Source organism: Vanellus vanellus, assembly GCF_965231255.1.
Source record: "Vanellus vanellus genome assembly, chromosome: 6".
Classification (NCBI taxonomy): domain Eukaryota; kingdom Metazoa; phylum Chordata; class Aves; order Charadriiformes; family Charadriidae; genus Vanellus; species Vanellus vanellus.
In genome coordinates this window covers 45,565,766-45,584,441 of record NC_138911.1, presented here as the reverse complement: position 1 = coordinate 45,584,441, position 18,676 = coordinate 45,565,766, and the positions used below count along the sequence as shown (strand labels likewise).

Below are 18,676 nucleotides of genomic sequence, written 5' to 3'. Positions count from 1 at the left end.
ACCTCAGTTAATGGCACAGTCAGTGTTTTCCCTTCACAGCAATCCAGTAAGGAAATAGCTAATTATCTGAGACTGGACAAATTTTCTATTCCTGTCCAAAAAAAAAATTAAAAAAGCATTTAGCAGTGCATCTCTCTGCCTGGCTTATCCTTTCCCCTTTGCTCCCCAAAAACAGCCTGCAGCAGAGAGAGAGCGGGGAAGCACAGCCTGTGGCAATGCCATCTCTCCTGGGGCTGGCGGGAGAGGATTTTTGCAGAGAGAAGCCAATTAGGAGCCATCACTCAGGCACCAGCTGCTGTGAAATCAGGAAGCTCATTACCTCTCCTGTCCCCATAGACACAGACACCAGCTCCCTCTTCCACAGCCTCCGGTAGCCACACGTGCAGGAGTGTACCAGTGGGGACAAGCTGTCCCCATGGGGCAGGAGGACAAGCGGTGCCCAGAGGAGACAGAGCACTAGGTGGGGACAAGGCAGGTGGTGTCCCCGTGGCCTGCTGTGAGCCACTGGGCTTGCTGCGATGCCACGGGAGGGGTCGTTAGTGAGGGTGACACACTGGAGGGTGTTAGCATCACCTTCTGCTGCCCATCTGTCCCTTTGCAGCGGGGAGGGCCTGTCCCCCTCCATGTCCCTGCAGTGTCCAGGCGCAGGGACCTCTGGGGATGTGCCGCTCCCCTGAGCTGACCTCGGTTTTGCTGTCATTGGTGCCTGGGCTGTATCTCAGAGCCAAGGGCTTTGCAAGGGAACCGCAGCTGCCCTTTAGAAGGTGTATCTTAAAAATGCAGTTTAAATATCCTCACAAGTGATACTTTGGAGACTCATGACTAACAAGTGTGAGAAGTATCTGACTTGTGAGCTCCTAGGCCAGACAGGGCTCGTGTGTCCCCCCACCCCAAATGGGCAGGAGCTCCCCTTGGGCCAAGCTTCCCCGAGCAGAGGAGCTGGCGCTGCCTCTCCAGCCGTGCCAGAGATGGGGACAGGACTGGGACATGGCCTCACATGTGGCTGGTGGAAGAGCCTCTCTTCTCCCCATCTCTGCCACACTCCGCATGGCCGGGATTTTTCCATGTCCCTTTCTCAGCAAGCAAAAGGGAAGCCACCCGGGGCTTGGGGAAGCAGTGCACATGGCTGATTTCCACTGACATTGAAAACGCGCCGCTTCAGTCCCATGTGCGCGGGGCTCCTTTCTGCTGCCAGCCCTCAGCACTCGTCCCACCAAGGTCTGCCCAGCTTCCTTTCCCCACGGTGTCATCTCTGTTGGTTTGAAGAGGCTGAGCTGCTGGGCCCTCTCCTTGTACCACACATCTTCCCCACCGCCGCTCCTCTCTGAAGCTCCATGGTTCATCTGAGCTTTTCCAGACTACTCACTTCCAAAAATGCCATGGTGTCCTGCAACGGCTCTAGTGCTGGACACAGACAACACAAGCCCACTGCCCCCCATTTCTCCTCAGGAGCTTTTCGGGCTGCATGGCTGCGCTCAGCTCACTCCCATCCTTAGGAGCGTTTCAGAGGCTTCGCAGCAGAAATCCACCCCACCCCCCCCCAGGGCCCTCCTCTTTACTTTCGGAGACATGGCGCTTAAATGGATTTTAATCCATTCGGTGTTTGCTGGCTTGATTTTTGAATCAATCTTGTTGCTTAATCAAAATATCAGGCAGGACCAAACCCGGCTTTCTTGCTGAAGTCGGCATGCATTACAGCAACACCATCACATATTTGGTGACCAAACTCTCAACCTCACCTGGAGAAGCTGTGAAGTTGGACTGGTGGCTCCGTGGTTCACAGGCAAGGGGTGCTTTGCCTGCCCTATGCCTTCATGTATGCCATTGTGGGCCACAACAGGACAGCTCTGCCTGCACACTGGGAAAAGGCTTTCTGCCGCATCTTCGTGTCTTCATGGATGGGTGGGCAAGCGTTACAGAGCTCCACAGATTAACAAATGGCCAAAATCTGTGGTTTTATCTATGCCCCTGCCCAAAGCAGGGTGATTAAAGTAACCTGTATCATCTGCAAGTGTGTAACAGGCATGTGAAATCTAGTTATCAGGGGTTAACCCCTCACAAACCAAGTGCCCCCCAAAGGGGTGGTTGCCTTGTCCTGGCAAGGAGAGCTGAGGGAGAACCTCATGGGCAAGGGATCCAGAGCCAGCACCCTCCTTCCTGCCGCACAGCAGACTCCCTGCCTGCCCCCGCCCAGACTCATGCAGTTGCAGAAGTGCTAGGAAAATACACCTTTATTCTCAAATGTCTGGTTTGGGAGGAGGTGTCCATCCCACCACAGGTCTCCAACCTTCCCCCAGGGCTGTGGTTACTGAAGTGATGGAAGAGGGATGGGGAGAGGGGCAAAGGAAGAAGCCAGGGAAGGAGAAATGAAATGCAAATAAATGCAATATCTTCCAAAATGCCACCCTCAAAGTAATATATCAAAGTCTAGGCACAGGCAGTAAACTCTTGACAGTATTAGGCTAGAAAGATTGAAGTTTTTCCTTCTTGAAGAGCTTTTATCTGAGTATTTTCTCCAAAACTCCAGTGTTTTCCAGATGTTGACTGTGCTAAATTAGCATGATGCATCAGCTCACTTGTTTTCCAGAAAAGGCAGGGAACACAACATCTGGACCTTGGTCAAACAGCTGGGATGAAGACACACCAACAGTTGTCAGGTGGGGGCTGGTTCAAGAAGGCTAAGACAGGTATTAACAGGTTACTAATATTTTAGAAGATCTGTTGGGTTGGAGGGCAAAATCCTTGAGGATCCATATGAGGATTGATCATCCCTATTTTCATTAGCAAGTTGGCATAGGAAGGAGGGGTGACTCAGTGACCTTTGCTAATGAGACAAAATCAGGAGGGTTTGGAAATACAAAAGAAGAGTAAAGAAACTGGGCTACCTTGAAGGCAGGAGGGATGGAGATGCGATGAAATGGGTTTTAATGGGAAGGAGGCAGAGAGGGTGGTAGAAGAATGGGGAATGGGGACCTGGCCGTGCCTGGTGTAACCTGCCAGGACAGAGGAAGATGGTTCCCCACAAATACCCCGGGGGGCACAGGAGGAAAAGGACTCTCGTTTCAACAGCTGGGTTGGCTCAGAAGCACTCATTGCTTGCAGCCCTGACCTATGGAGCAAATTACGCAGGGCACTGATACAAAAGATCCCTTTTTGCCTTTTTCTCCTCATCTTCTTTCCTTCCCTCCCCACACAGATATTCTTGATAATGAATTGCTTTTGTGCTTGTCAGCTCAGGAGCAGCTTTGAAGCCTGGCGCTGACTTTTCTGTCCTCCTGCCGCTGCTACATCTCTACTCTGATAATCCCAGCAAAGCACAGGAGCTGTCTTGCAACCCTCAACCCTTTCACTACCTTGAGATGCTTTTAAGAACAACACTATTGCTCTTTGCACCAAAAAAACCAACCCACAGCTGCCTGTGCAAAACCTGGAGGCAAAGCAGTGCTTGAGCTAACACATACCAGCTAAGTGCCCCAAAGCTTTGCTTGGGCATAATCAACTATTCCCCCAGCACGGTGCCCAGGCAGGCTCCACTGCGCTGCACTGCCCACCTCCCGCACCTGCAAACCCCCTCCCACAGACACAAATGGGGTGTGTTAGTGCCAGAGCAGAGCCCTAAATTGCAGGTGGGTGGGTGGCTGCTCCCCACGGGCTTTGCAGACCCCCAGCCTCTGCGTGTCACCTTTTAATTTCCATCTTTGTTGAGGTCAGTGCTTTCAAGCACCTGCCTGAGAGGGAGCTCGGGTGGCATCTGAGCTAATCCTCACTCCACACGTGCAAAGGGAGAGATTTGTCAGCTGGTGCCCAGCAGTGCAGTTGAGGGCACCTCAGATTCATCTCCCACCACCGTCTCGATCTGAGAGGAGCATGACAGGTACGAACTGAGCGCTACAGTTCCCCCACCCCTTAAACTCTGCTCAACCACAAACTACATCAGTAAATAACAAGCACCCACCATTTAGGTGGTACCAACTGGCAGAGACCCACCATGACCCTGCTGCCATTAAGGCACGGGGGGAAGGAATGTAAGGGCACTTCTAAAACCTCAGAAGGACAAGTATTATTTCCCCACCATGCCCCAGCAAGGCATGCCCAGCAAAGGGCAGAAAAAACATCACACCTACATCTCTTCACCAGGGCTCCTCAAAAATGTCTTGCAAGGGGGTGGTGGAGGATGTGGAAAGAAAGCCTGAGGCCAGCACCCAGGAGAAATTCATCCTGCAACTGTACCCCAGCGTGAGGCATACAACCCTGCCAGTTTGGGGAGAGTTGGGTGATGGGAAGCAGTAGAAGCCATCCCTCCACCCTGCAGAGCGCCAGGTGCCCATGGAGGCTCCCCCAGGCTCTCCTGATGCCCACCTGCCCCCAGCAGCAGCTGTGAGCCACCCACTGTGCTGTGCCATGCCAGTGGATGCCCTGGCCGCTGTCCTGCTGACAGGCACAGTCTGCCCCAGCCTCAGGGCCACCCAAACAGGGCCTGTGTTAGCACCCACAGTCAGAAGACCCACCCTGCCTGCTCCTTCCCTCGGCTCAGCTGAGGAAGGGCACACTTTGGGGGTCTCGCATCCACCTTCACAGCCACCGCTGCTGCTGCAAGCAGCTATCTCCAGCCTCCAGCAGCTTGGAGACACGGGTAATCATTCTGGAGTAATTACCAACTTACTCCCTTGGAGGAGTTCACTGGTGAGAAGTCGCTGGCAGCTAATTACTCCAATTATTTCCTGACACACAGCGGCCGGGTGCCCAGGGCTCTCTGCAGCAGCACACAGCGCTGCTCAGCAGCTGCCAGCTCCCTCTGTTCCCCCCTCCGCGGGGCACTCACTGCCTCCAATCCCCTCCTCTGGGACCACACTGGGTACGCTGGGGTGAATGGGTGGTGGCGAGAACCCACTGGCACCAAGGACATAGACCCACGTGGTATCTGGAGTGATGCCCCACTGGCTCAGCGCTGCCCCATCATGTAGCTCAGGCCCAGGAATGCCACAGGACAACCCCAAGCACCCCTTTCTCCTGCAGGTTGATGCCCAGGAAAGCTCAGCAGGGCTTCCTAGCATGGGTCCCCCTCTGCCTAAGACGCTCTTGGCAAATGAAGGCAGACTGCATCCAGAGCAGCAAGAGGTCCCAGACATGTTGAAGAAGGAAAAACAAGTTATTTGCAAGCAAGACTGGGGCTGGGAGGGAAGGAAGACTGGGCACATGACACCACAACATGCATTATTGCATCTCAACTCTTAACAAGATCACCAAAGCTCCTAACACTACTGCAAAGGCCCGAGGGTAAGGAAGACAAGACCAAGACTAAGTCCTGCTGTTAGATACAGGGGTGTGATCTTATAGGTGCAGGACTCAAGAGGCTCTCCCCTCAGTTGTAGGGTGCTTCAACTCCCAGCAGCTTTGTGGGACATGAGAACAGGTACTGCAGTTGTCACCACCCTCCTCAGCGGCAGCAGCCAGCTCCCGATCCCCTACAGCTCAGTCCTGCACAGCCACGCTGGCAGAAACCACAGGGGAAGCTCACATGCTAAGGAGACAAGGCTTTTCAGAGACCCCCAGCAGAGTCTGGGCAGGGAGGGACCCCCACAGCCCTGCATCCACACACACTGGTGAGGCAGAGGTGCAAACAGCTGCATTGTCCCCAGCCTTGGATCCAATCTGAGAGGTGAGTCCTGACCTCTTACCATGAAGAGCACAGCTCCTGAAAGGGCTCCAGAGCACCACTGAGCAGATGGTCCCCACCAGGTCCCAGGAAGCAGAAGAGTACCTTCACAGGAGCAGGGATTGAGGTGTGCACAGGCTCTTCCCACCCATAAGCCCATTATAGAAGCAGACATGGAAGGGAAAGCCTTGCCCAGCTATCACACAAGCAAGAGCAAGAAACCACACAGGACTAGGAGTGGAAGAGACTTTATTGCTTTGGTTTCTTACAAGTGAGAGGTATGCACCTAGGCTTGCTGCAAGGAGACACCCACGTCGCGTTCAGCTTGCAGCACAGCCCAGGAGATGCAGGGACACTGGGCACACAAAGTTCGGTCTCTCTGCCTTCTCCCAAGCATGAGGAAAGAGAGACCTTCGGAAAGTAAGGCCGCTGCCAGCTGTGAGAGAGTAAAGGACTGGGTGAAATGTTATTGCTACAAGACCAGAAAGATCAAGGACAGCTTCTCCAGAGCCTGCAAAGAACACCGGCTCCTAGCTTATCGTTCCCAGCAGACAGGCTACAGTGGGGACACAAGTCCCCTCCTCTACCAGCCTCTGCTCCCTCTAGGGAAGATCAAGGCAGCCAGAGGCAGGTATTAAGAGCCAGAAAGCCAAGGTGGCACCAGTGCTGACCCAAGTGAAGCTTTTATTCTCCATAGCAGGGAGGAACCCAGATCAAAGATGCTTCTCCCATAAAACTGAGCACTCCCTAAGCCCCTCCTCACCCACAGCTGAGACAGCTCTGCTCACTGAGGGGATGCTGGGCACCTCCACACTCATCCTGCACATCCACATTACTCATTCAAGCAAGTGACCAGGGCAGAGGGAACCTTCGCATCCTCTGTCTCAAGAGGCCCAGCAGCAACCCATGACACTGGCACACTACTGTCTCCCTTGCTCACCCTCCAAGCACAAAGAGAGGACAACCCCTCAGACCCTCTCCTTTGGGGCAGCTCAGTGCCTTCTCCTTCCACTCCTCCCATCTCCAGGGATGGGCACTGCAAGGATGCTCCCATACCTGACTGAACCACACAGAAAAGAAAGCCAGAGACTAGGAACAAAACAAAACCAGAACAAAAGTTAGAGCGGGGCCCCAGCCCGGGCACCCCACCAGAGAGCCAAAGGGCACGTCAGCAGAGGACCTGTGGCCAAGCCAGCTGGCAAGTGGCACTCAGGCATCCACCAGCGTCAGCCCATCGTGCAGGGCACGCTTCCACATGTAGTAGGTGGAACGGGCCGTGAGCGGGAAGCGGGCACTGAACTCCTTGTAGGTGGGGAAGGTCTTCGACTCAAAGCGCTGCTGCAGGAACAGCTTGGCCTGTGCCTTGAACTGCGCAGTGGCGATCACATCCATCACAAACATCCGGCTGTTGGCTCTCTCTGACATGGCGTAGCCTGAAATGGTGGTGTGGTATGGGGCGGCCAGCGTTGGCTTATCTAGGTGCTTGGTGGCTACCTCCATGTGACACTGGGGCTTGAGGCCTGGCTCCACTGTGGGAGGTGCATGGGAAGCCACTCGGTTCAATGGCTGGCCAGAGCTGGTCCAGGATAGGCGATGGTGCCCAATGGCCCGGCCACTGCCCTTCCAAAACCAGTAGGCTGTGGAGGAGAGAGACGGGTAGCGCAGGCGGTACCTGCAGAATGGCAGCTGCCATTGCTGGACCTGCCTCCTGGCCACATCTCGGAGCTGCTTTCTCCAGCACAGAGAGGGCTTGAGCTGCAGGAGACTCCTGGGTGCTGGTCGGTCTCCATTCAGCCTCTTCTGAACAGGCACATTCCTGGGCTTCAACTGCAGGAATGGCTTTCCCATCGCTAGAGGTTTCTGGTTATCCAAGGGAGACTGGGGGGGGTTGAAGTTGGGGTTCTCCTTGATCGCTTTTCTTCGCCAGTTGTAGTAAGTGGACCTGGAGATGCCGGGGAAGCTGCGCTTGAAGCACCTGTAAGGCACCAGAGTGTTCATGGAAATGCATTTCTCCAGGTAGGATTTGGCTCCTTGCATGAAGATCCCTGCTTGGATGGGGTCTAAGGAAGGACTTGGGGATCTTAAGCTCCCCCGTGAATTCGCTGGCTCATCCACATCAGCCTTTTTTGGGACATCCCTGTGAAGCTCCTGCAACCCATGGGCCTCAGCCAGAGCAGAGGCATCACCATTGACCATACTCTGCATCTCGTGCTTCCAGGCGTAGTAGGTGGATCGGGAGATTTCTGGAAACATTTGCCGGAAGTGCTGGAGGGGGATTATATTGCCCTCCTGAAAGCAGGACTGGAGGAAGTGTTTAGCAGCAAACCTGGCAGCTGCTTTCTGCCGGTGTTCACGAGACTGGCGCTTCCAGCGGTAGAAGGTGCTCTTGGTAATGCTGTACCGGTCACGCAGGTTGGAGTAAGTCAGCTGGGGGTCACTGTTGAGCAGCTCAAGGGTCTTCATGGGCTGAACAGGAGGCTCTGGCGAAGGCATGGTGGGTTCTAGCTCCTCCAGGCCAACCACAGCCACAAAGTACTGTGCTTTGAAGACCTGCCGGGAGAGCTGCTGCCCTGACCACATGATGTGGAGCGTGGAGGTTCGTGGGCCACACTTCCTGGGCCGGATGAGCCGGTTGAAATAGGGCCGGATCTTCAAGTTGCTCATGGGGTAGATGGAGTAGATGTTACACTGCAGTACTGAGGCAAGAGCATAGACATGCCACATGTTGGCAAAGGTGCCAGGAAAACAGGTAGCTTTGATATCAGCATCAAAGATGGCCTCCAGAATAGCCATGGGGAGGCTGGTCATCTCTGGGGTCTCCTCAGTGCAGAGGGAGTAACGGGCAGCCTGCAGCATCACCTTGGAGTCAATCATGCCATTCAAGTAGTATTGCTTGTGTAGCAGCATCTCCACCACTGTACGCACCTGCAGCTCCAGGCTGAGGCTGGGGTTGCCCCAGAGCAGCACACTGGCAGCCTCAAAGAGGCGGTTGCCCTCACCTTTGCAAACCAGAGGCAGCATGTTACTTGGGGCATCCTCAGGATAGAGGCTCCTGGCTACCCGGTCAACCTCCAGCTCCTCTTGAAACTGCCTCCCACAATAGCCAGGCAGGGAGAAAGATGACAGGGTCCTCTCTGCCTCCAGTGCGGCACTGGTGAGGCCCTCCAGACCAAAGCATTCGGTGGCTTCCTGCAGCTCCTGCAGCACTGACTGCACCAGCTGGTGCCGCTGGATCATCCTGAAGAATGGCAAAAATAAAGAAGTCACTGGAGATGAAGGCACTGCGTGCTCCAGACTGCCAGGGACCTGACCTCCAGGACGAGCTTTTCCCCAAAGGGCAGGATAGGGGAAAAGGGTAGAGGAAAGGCCACTGCTCACCCCTCCACCCACACTCCCAAGGACAAAGGAAGAAGCCTGAGTCCCTACAGGCAGACCTGGGACAGGGACACGGGCTCAGCTTGCTCTCCAGTGACCTCCTGTGGGCAGCACACACGGCACACAGCCTCCAGAGACACTTGCCTAGCTGAAACTAAGGAGTGACTGCATCCATCACGGAAGGAAGCCAGGTCACCTCCCACCCCTGCGTGCCTGGCTTTGAGTCCAGGCTCATCACTACACCAGTCTCTCCCACCAGTAGCTCCATCCCTTTCGTTTTACCACCCCACTACCAGCACTCAAAGAAGAGAGCCTCAAAGGGGAAACGTTTGTCATCCCTGCAGGAAGGGACCTGTAACAGAGCAACACTGCGTGGGAGTGTGGAGGGACCTGGCTCAAGGTGTTCAAGAACAGCAGAAGAAGGGGCAAGGAGCTTGCCGCCCCCTCAGTGCAGGACACTGCAGCCACATCCATTGCATGCACCGAAAATTGCTGTCACGCAACCTGGAATGGGAGGAAGACGGAGCCATCCCAAGCCACGGTTACTGCTGCCTGAGCTGACACTAGATGTCACTTGCTGCTCAGCAGACACACACCAGCAGCCAAGGAGAAGATGCAAAACGAGGGCTTCTCCTAGAGGAGCTACCAGGCAGGATGCAATCCAAAAGTGCAGATAGAGCATGAGCACCGGGTGGGTAGTTCAGGGGCTGTATGGAGCCCTCTTCCATGCCTGAGCCCATCCCAGTCCTGTCTTTCCTTCCTCCCTCCACATGCCAGTTCCCACTCAGGCAATCCAACGGGTCAAACTTGCATTCCCCCCATCCCTTTGTCAGCTTTTTGAGACCTACATGGCTCTGCCCCCACCACTCCAGGAGCTTTCATGATGACTGCACAGTCCTTACCCCATGATCTAGCTCTATCAGTGCAACCTTCTTCAGCCTCTCACCCCAGTCAGCTGTCTCTCCCTCTTGAACCAGTTTTCTCCCAGGGACCACAACACTTCACTCAACTAGGGAGCCCAATCTCCCCCATTTTCTTCTAAGGCTTATTCACATGCCACTCACAGCATGTAGGGCATCAATTTGAATTCTACTGAATTCACATCCCAGACGGAGCCCACCTTCCCACAACACTCCACAGGTATCACTACACACTTGCAGCTCTGTGGGGAGAAGGGTAAACAGCAGAGCCAGGGAGAAAAAAGCAGCAGCTCTGCAGTAAACCAGATATCCTGTCTGACCTCTCCCAGTTCTCAGCCCTGCGCCCTGCTGCAGACAAGGTTAATAACGCTGTAGCATCTACAGCTCCGGCCACGACCAAACAGCAAATGAAATGAGGTGCCACAGAATCACATGGCCACATCCAGGCTACTTCACCACAGGGAGCCTCCATCCTGCTGCTGCTGCTCCTTGCCTTTAATCAGACCACAGCTTGTCACAAAATCAACTCCCTTGCCTTGTTCCAAACTCCTCCACAGTCTCCTGCATGCTGGAGGCCGGAGCCCTCTTACAGCTGTTGCCACAGCTGTGGGGCATCAGGTATCAGAGACAACAAACACAGGAGAATGCACACAGCTGTGAAGCTGGGGAAATAAACTTATCCTAAACATCTGGTCTAGGCAAGTACGGGGTTGTCAGTTCTGTATTGTTGTTCTCCTGGAAGTTCATAGAAGTTTGCAGAAGTTTTGACTAAGCCTGTGGTGAACAACATACACTTGAGGAGTTGAAGCAAAGGTATCCCTCAGGAGAGCTGCGGGACTGGCAGAGCCCAAGTCCTCCTTCTCCATGGCCTGCCAAACCATTTCAGGGCTGGCCACCTCTGCTTTCAGCCCCTACAGCCTGGCTGAGCACTCGTTGGCCAGCAGAGCCAGGAAAGGCAAGACAATCTTTTTCCCCTGGAGGGGGTGAAGAGCTGACACAGGCTAGGGAGCATAAGCAACAACCCCGGTCTTTATGGCCTGGTAGGCATTTCCCACCCTCTTATAGCTTGGGGGGAGAGCAAAAGCTGGAGGCACAGGATTTAATTCTTTCCTTCAGTGTTAACCCCACAGCTTCAATGTCACTGCCAGCTCCTGCTACCTAGAGCAACACGACCTCAAAAGCAATCCCAAGGCAAAACCCGCAGCTAAAGCGGCACAGGTGAGCTACTGGGGCAGGGTGGAGAGGGGCTCAGGAAAGCCAGAAGCAGAAGTCAGCCAAGCTGGGGGCTTGGGTTCATCACCAGATCAAACCCAGCAGCTCTCAACACAGAGGACCCACCACAAAGGGAACATTTTTTTCCCCACACACCCCCAATGAAGCCAGCTGAATACGACAGATAACTGCTCCCTAAACCACCTCAGCACCAAGAATCTACCAAGGGAGCTTTTCCCCCCGCTGATAAAGGAGGCTTTACCTAACCTGGCTGCTTTTGCATTGTAACAGATAAGCGAGCACTTGCAGATCACGTTCCCTCACCTAAACTGATGGGCTGGTGGCATCCAGTAGTGCAAGTTCCCCCAGCCAGCCCAAAAAACACTCCCGCCAGCAGGAATCCGGGAGACCTCAGCCCCTGCTGCCCTGGCTGCTCAGGACCGTCAGCACCTTACAGGAGCAGGGGTGTCCATGCACCACAGCCCAGCTGGGTGAGATGGCTCTCTTCCCAGCCCCAGCTGCAGGCTCAGGCCACCCTGGCCATAAAGGCTCTCGTTTGAGAGGAGGAGGTTTGAAACCGCACAACAGAAGCGCCAAAGCAGTAATCTCAAGGAGCTGTCTAGGCTAGAAACATCACCACACTAGAAAGCCCGGGGGTGGGAGGTTCTGGTGGGCGAGCAGCACTGCCAGCGGGAGAATCCTACTCCGTCTGCCAACACCCACACCTCCACCGAAGCCCAGAAATGGGTCAACGCTCGCTTGGAAGAGTGAAAAAGCCACGCACCCGCCTTCACCCGTGCCGAAGCGCTGCAGCCGAGCCCGCCCTCCGTGGCACGGACCGCCCGGCTGCGAGCGGCGCCTGACAGCCGCCTCCAGCCCCGTCCACCCGTGAGCGCGCACCCGCGGCCGCCCCCCACGGCCCTTCTACCCCTCTACCCGAAGGCCCCGCTGGGAGCACGGGCGGCCGCCCCCTTCGGCCCGGCAGACAAAGGGACAAAGAGCCCCCGGGGTAGGGGACAGGTCACCGGTGCCGCCACCGAGGTGCAGGGCAGGACGGGGCGCCCGCGGGGAAGGTACCCGCCGCGGCGGGGCAGCCCGCGGGGTCAGGGTTAAGGAGGGACGGCGGAGAACCGCGGCCCCGACGGTAGCCAAACCCAGCTCCGCACTCACCTGGCTCCACGGGTCGCGCCCCACCCGACCCTTCGGCCGCCCCCGCACCTTTAAGGGCGGCGGCAGGAAGCGGCGCGGACCCGCCGCCGCCGCCGCCCCGGTGCCAGCCCCGCACTGACCCTCGGGAGCGGGCGGCCGCGTGCGGCGCCGGGCCGGGCCGAGCCGAGACGGGCCGGGCCAGGCCGCCCCCTCCCTCCTCGCCTGCCCCCTCCCTCCCCTCCCCCGCCAGGAAGCGGGCCATCCCCGCGGCCCCGGCCCAGATGAAAGCGGAGCGGGCCGGGGGTCACTTCCAAAGCTAAAGTGATAATGGCCATTGTCCCGCTGCCGCCGCGCTTAAAGGGCCCGCCGCCTCCCGCCGTCCTGCCCCGCTGCTCCCCGGCCCCCTGCCGCCCCGCTGCCTTCTCCGGGCCCCGTACCCCACCCAGGCCTGCAGCCCCACGGCGGGCGGCGGAGCCCGCTGGGGGTGCGGGCTGGGAGCTGGCTGCCTGCGTGGGGCGGGCCTGGTGTCCCACGGGGAGCAGGCAGGTCCTGAGTGGGTGTCACTGCAGTCCACGGGTGTGGTGCTGCCCGTGTGCGTGTCCGTGCCCTCTCCCCATTCACTCCTGCCAAGGCCATGGTCCTTCCTCTGCGCTGCTAGCGAGGAGATAGTTACCCTTTCCTCTCCCCTCCCTAAGCGGTGCACAGCCTCCCCTTGGCAGGGAAATGCTGGTGGGACCCCCGGGGCTTGTGGGGCTGACAAAGCTCAGCTGTGCTGCCCTTCAAAACCTTCTCCTCTGCAGGAAGCACCCAAATGACAGCTGCCTTTTCCCTGCCTTCGGCTCTGGGCAGCCTCCTGGACCAACTTGCATCTGCCTGCCTGCCCAGCCCTGCCTGGGCCCTCGGTGGAGCAGCCTTCCTCCCTGCTATCTCTGCTCCTCTGCGTCCCCAGCCTAATCTTGGGGCTGAGGTCCCCCTCCTGAACTCCTGCTCACACAATGGGTTCATCTCGTCCCTCGGGCATCACGTGAGGCTGTGCAAACAGCCTGCGCGCCAGGCACCTCGCTCAGGCATCACTGAGCTGCCAATGCCAGCTCCACCCCATGTCCTCTTCACAAGCCCAGAACCCCTAGAGCTTCCTCCAGGACCTAGCTCATCCCAAGCCACACCACCCCAAAAGAGGTCCTTGGGGACCCCATCTGTTCTTGGGTGTGAGGGTTGGGCACGTTTTAACGAGGAGAGGCACAGCTTGGACCACAGGGAAGAGTTGGGCTTTTCACCAACTGGTCTAGGTGCATCATGTCCCTTGGTTTGTGTAGCTCCATTTGCGGGCAGCATCTGGTTTCCTCTCCCCAGCCTACTCTTGGGGACCAGCCCGGGCCCCACCACAACCCCCTCATGCTGTGAGGGACATGAAATAACTCCTATGTCAGACATAGCAAGGGATTCCTTCCCTGCATGCCACCACCTGTGGGGAATATCATGGTGGTCACTTGTTTCTGCTGCAGTGTTTGGCAAGGAGAGGGCAGGAGGGCTTGTGGAGATACCATGTATGGGATTCTTGTGCAATTTGGGCAGAAAACTAAACATGGACCTTTCAAGAAGGGGAAATGTGCCCAGCTCCCTCTCCTGGTGCCCACCCTTCCTTGGTTGTCCAGGAGCAAGCGTCACAGCACACATCAGGGCACACTTTTGCTGCCCTGCGTCCTACCGCCCCCAGAAGCAGATACCCCAGAGCAGTTTTGCCCACTTCTCTTGTCTCACTGCTGAGCCCAGGAGCACAAGGGGAGGCTGGATGCAGAGGGTTTGACAGGAGGAACGGGCTCCCTGGAAGCTGTGGACTGGCTGCTTGTGAGCCCTTCCAGCCTCAGCTAGGAGCCACCACCCCAGCTTACATGGAACCCCAGCCCTCAGTGCTCACAGGAGTCACTCTCACTGGACACAGAAAAGCTACAGCGCAAGGCAGAGACACCTTAACCATCCCCTGGTGAGCTTTTTTCCCCCTCAGGCAGTCTTCATATCTCCAAAGCCAGCTCCACTCTCCCTATCACCGTGGCCAGCCCTGGATCTTTTTCCCGGCAGGCTGGTGTTCATATCCACAGCTGCTGAGCTCCCCTTCTCATCCTTCATCCTTTTAACTTCTTTGGTTGCAAATGCAAAGCGGTGCTCACAGGGCAGTGAGACACTGGTAAATGCCGGAGTCAGCAGGGTCAGTGATTAACATAGGAGCTGGAAAACACACAAAGAGACAGCCTGGGCAGTTCTGTTATGCAGATGACTGCACACACCGGCTTCCAGCATATAAACAAGTAGTTAGCATTTTTCTGTTCCTTGGAGGAGTTCGGTGGGGGACCAGAGAGCTCCCTGATTTAGTGCAGGATGCTTCAGCATGACTGTAGGCTGTGGAGACCTTGGCAATTTAGCTCTGGCTGCCAGAAGCTTTTCTGCCTGTTGTGCTTTAACCTGCCTGCTGCAGCCCAGCCGCTCTCAAACGAGTCCCAGAGCAAAGGCACAGAGATGTCCAGCTGTGCGTGGGTCTCAGGGCACTGTGTTTCCAGCTGTGCTGGAAGGCAGGTTCTACTGCTCCATGTTTGTGCACAGAGTCTTCTCCCAGGTCAAGAGCAATCTCCATGTTGCAGCAGACAACATTCTTGTTGGTTTGAACCTGATGAGGAAGCGTGTCCCAAGGACCTGGTGCTGGGTTCTTGTGTAAGGTAGGGCTTCCTCTGGCTCTGACACTGGAATGTGACAATCCCAACTGTGCCACACATGGGAACAAGATTCAAACACTCGGTTATCTCCCCCTGTCAGGAAAGCTTCCCAGTCCGACCTCCACTCCCACCTAGGGGACCTCCAGGAGTGCAGGGAGTCAGAGCACCCTACCCACCGCAGCGCTGTCCGTGGCTGGACCAGAGGAGACCATTCAAACAGGAGGGGATATGGCTGAAATTGACGTGTCCATTCCTTCAAAGTCATCGTTGGTGCTCCAGCATCTCTCTCCCTCCAGAGAACTGCAGACTCAGAATCTTCCTTCTGGGAAGTTAGGGGAGATGGGACTGCTGAGGGGCTGGCAGGACTGAGAGCATAAGGGCTTCCAGGAGGGTCCTAAGTGCCTGCTGTCTTGTTTCTCCCCTGCGACTGGCATTGCTCCACGAGGAAAGAGCAGAGCTTGCAGCCTGAGATGGCAACAGAAATGGGGTTGCTGCAGTCTGCCCACCAGTTTTAGGGGGAAGGAAGGGCAACTGGTTTTGGTGTAACTGTGCCCAATAGGGACCTGGAAAACATGGAGTCCACTACAATTTTTGTAGTAACTTGTTCAAACTGAATGACAGAAGTCCTGTTTTGGGGTTCACATTGCCTGGTACTTCTCATTCCCAGCCCTGGAACCACCTCTGAACCCACTGCTTTGTGCCTGTGCTGAAGCTCATAAAGGGATGCTCAGATAGACAGACTGCTGGGGTCTGTGGAAAGGTCCCATGAGGCACCCCCATGTCTGTGCATGCCCTGGGATGATGCTGGGCGTCAACAGACAGACGATTACAATTTTGTTCAGTTCTGCTCACATTACATCAACAGGGAGAGTGACCAACTATAGGGAGTTTTCAGCCAGGAGCAACGGTGCTGGAGTGATTGAATTATAGGAGACGATGCAAGGACCAAAATCTATTTAGTGGTGCCGAAGTGAGAACTGGCGGGCAGGGCCAGCTGAATGCATCAACCTCAGTGAGCAGTTAACAGGGGTGACTTAAGCTGTGTGACTGAGGACAGAGGGACGGCACAGAGGGCAGAAGAATATGGCTTGAACTTTAGGACAGCTTGGCAGCAAGGCCCAGCCAGCAGTTTCATCTCCCCAAGGGAAGTGAGGAGCTGGCCTGGGCACTATGTCCCATGTTAGACAAGAGACCAGAGGCCTCTAAGGCTCTCCCACATGCTGTCACCCTCTTCCTCTGCAGTGACTCAGAGCTCAGGGTTGTTCCCCTGCCTCCACCACCCCTCAGTGCTGCCTCCTTCCCATCCCAGAGAGAACACCCAGGTCCCCCATTGCTGTTCTCCTCTCTCTGACTCCCTCCTTGTGGGACCAGGGAACCTCAGTTCTGCCCCCTGAGAGTCACGCAGAGCACTCTGTCCCTCTCTTAATAGTGGCTGCCTCCCAGTTCATCTTCTGGGTGATGTTCAGAACTGACCAGTCTAATGCACCAGGAGTGCACAGGAGAGCCAGGTCTGCCTGTCCCCTGCCCTGGGTTAGAGGAGCCCTGAGAGTATGTCCCATCTCTAATTCTCCTCTGCTTGGATCAGGGCCGTTGTCCCTTCTGGCTTCTGTCCAGCTGGACTCCCTCTTCCTTCCCGCTTGCTCCGTGAGATGGGAGGGAAGATTTGAACTTGGTGCTGGTGCTGTGCCCTTGCTCCCTGAGGCTTCCCGAGGTTCCCAGGCACACGGGAGGGAATTAAGTGTGAAACACCAAGCACAGTACCACAGTGGCAGGCCTTGGAGGCCTTGCCTTGGCAACATCCTGGGGTCCTGGCCGTAGGTGGGAGGGGTGGGGGAGAGCTGGGAACTGCAGGAGATTCAAAGTCAAGATCAAAGCGTTTCCCTCTGAAGCCCTAACACTCTCCTTCCCTCCCACTTGCACATAAAAGCACTCTGCCCTCAGCAGGCTCTCTGCTGGGGAGGGTGGGTGGAGGAGGGGGCTGCTTTTCCCCCTCGCTTTTCCTGTGTTACTAATAACTCTTCCCAGAGGTGAAATGGTGAAAATTCCTTCCACCCCTCCTCCCCCATGCCTGCTTTTTGCCCGGATCCAAAAGGGCCTGAAGCCATTTCAATGACTGTGAGTTCATGGAAGACCTGGCCTGCTTTGGGGTGTTACCAGCTGCTGCTGGCACAGGGGAGATGCAGCCAGCAGTGCCTTTGAAGTGTACAGTAGAAAGACACTGTTAGAGGCAAAGTTCGAGGAAGGAGGATTGAAAAGAAAGCAGAGCAGTTTGGCCCACAGGAGGGGGAAAGGCTAATTAAGGCATAGAGCGTAGAGGAGGAAAAGGCAGAATCATTAAGATATCACAGCAGGAGCCGGTGGTGGGGCTCCGTGGAGGTTTAAGCCACACAGAGCCTGGCCTCTGCTGTTCGCTCCCTCTTGGTTCTTCATTCCCACCCTCTGCTTTGGGGTGGCACAGGAGTGTGGGGACTCTGTCAGTCAGTTCAGGTTGCTGATCCAGCTGAAAATGGGTTGGTTTAGTTCATACCCTAATTCAGGCAGAGCTGAAACCCAGGACGGGAGTCCCCATTACCCCTTCCTTACTAATGAATATGGAGAGGGCCATAGCTTGCAGGTGATCCCAGACTGAAGCAGCTGCAAGCTCCAGTGAGGACAGGCATATATGAAGAGGCTGGAGACAGGACACCTGGGCAGGAAACCGCAGATTCAATTTTGGAAAGTCCAGGAAGGTGATACTCTTCTGGCGGTGGTTCATTACGCAACATGGCACCAACCCAGCAGCATTAAGAAAGACCTGGGATGGGAAACCCGAGGGAAAGCAAGCTGCAGGTTCAAGGCTGCAGTTTTGTGTTTCTTTCAGTGGTGACGGCAGCTGCTGCTTGTTTCAGAGAGGGCCCAGGGCCACTTACCCTGAAAAGGCACTGAAAGATGGGTTTGTCAGGCTGCTCCCTACATCCCAGCTACAGGCCCCGCAGGCAGAGAGGGACCGGAGGGAAGCATCAGCCCGGGGGGCAGTGGGGACCACCGTGAAGCACGAGCTGGGAGGCAGGGGGTGCGGGAGGGTCTGGATGGGGGCTTCCCCCACCAGTCTTGGGCAGGAGGAAAATGCATCTGACAGCAGGCAGGGGAGGACGGGGGATGGGATGTTTCACACCTAGCAAGCAGGAGCAGATGGGGCTGGGGTTAAACACCACAAGGAATTAACTTGCACTGCCACAAGGAGCCCTGGACTTAGCAAGCCATGCCCAGCTCCCCCTTCCCTGGGTCCACTGGGCAGATGGTTTAGTGATGGGTTAGCAATGTGGAGGGGGTTTCTCTTGGGTCTGTAGCTAGTCAGGGAGCTGAGATATGGCCCTGCAGTGTAAACAGAGCCATACACCCTGCTCAAGTTGTGATTCCCCCGTCCTTTCCCAAGCCCTGCCCCCAGGCACACGCTGAAATGGCCATGGTGTTTGCTGGGGGAGAAACGTGAGAAGTAGAGCCGGAGTGCTGTAAAAGATGTAAATGTTGCTGAGAGCAGCTCCTGAGTGTCTAGGGCACAGCATCAGTGGGGGGATGGAGAGACACTGAGAAGGCACTTGTCTTTTGTTCGTGATCTTGGCTACCTTTGCAGGCGTCCCAGGAAGAGCCTTGGAGCTGATGATTCACTAAAGGGA

The 18,676-nt window shown here is 56.0% G+C and overlaps 1 protein-coding gene across 1 annotated transcript; it reads right to left on the bottom strand.

Annotated features, from left to right (window-relative positions):
- Window positions 1-6,865: 6,865 nt before the first annotated feature.
- VRTN (vertebrae development associated) lies at window positions 6,866-8,893 on the bottom strand (the record flags this gene model as incomplete). Its single annotated transcript, XM_082484986.1, has 1 exon — window positions 6,866-8,893. The coding sequence occupies one exon, from the start codon at window positions 8,891-8,893 to the stop codon at window positions 6,866-6,868; it is 2,028 nt and encodes a 675-aa protein (XP_082341112.1).
- Window positions 8,894-18,676: the final 9,783 nt, after the last annotated feature.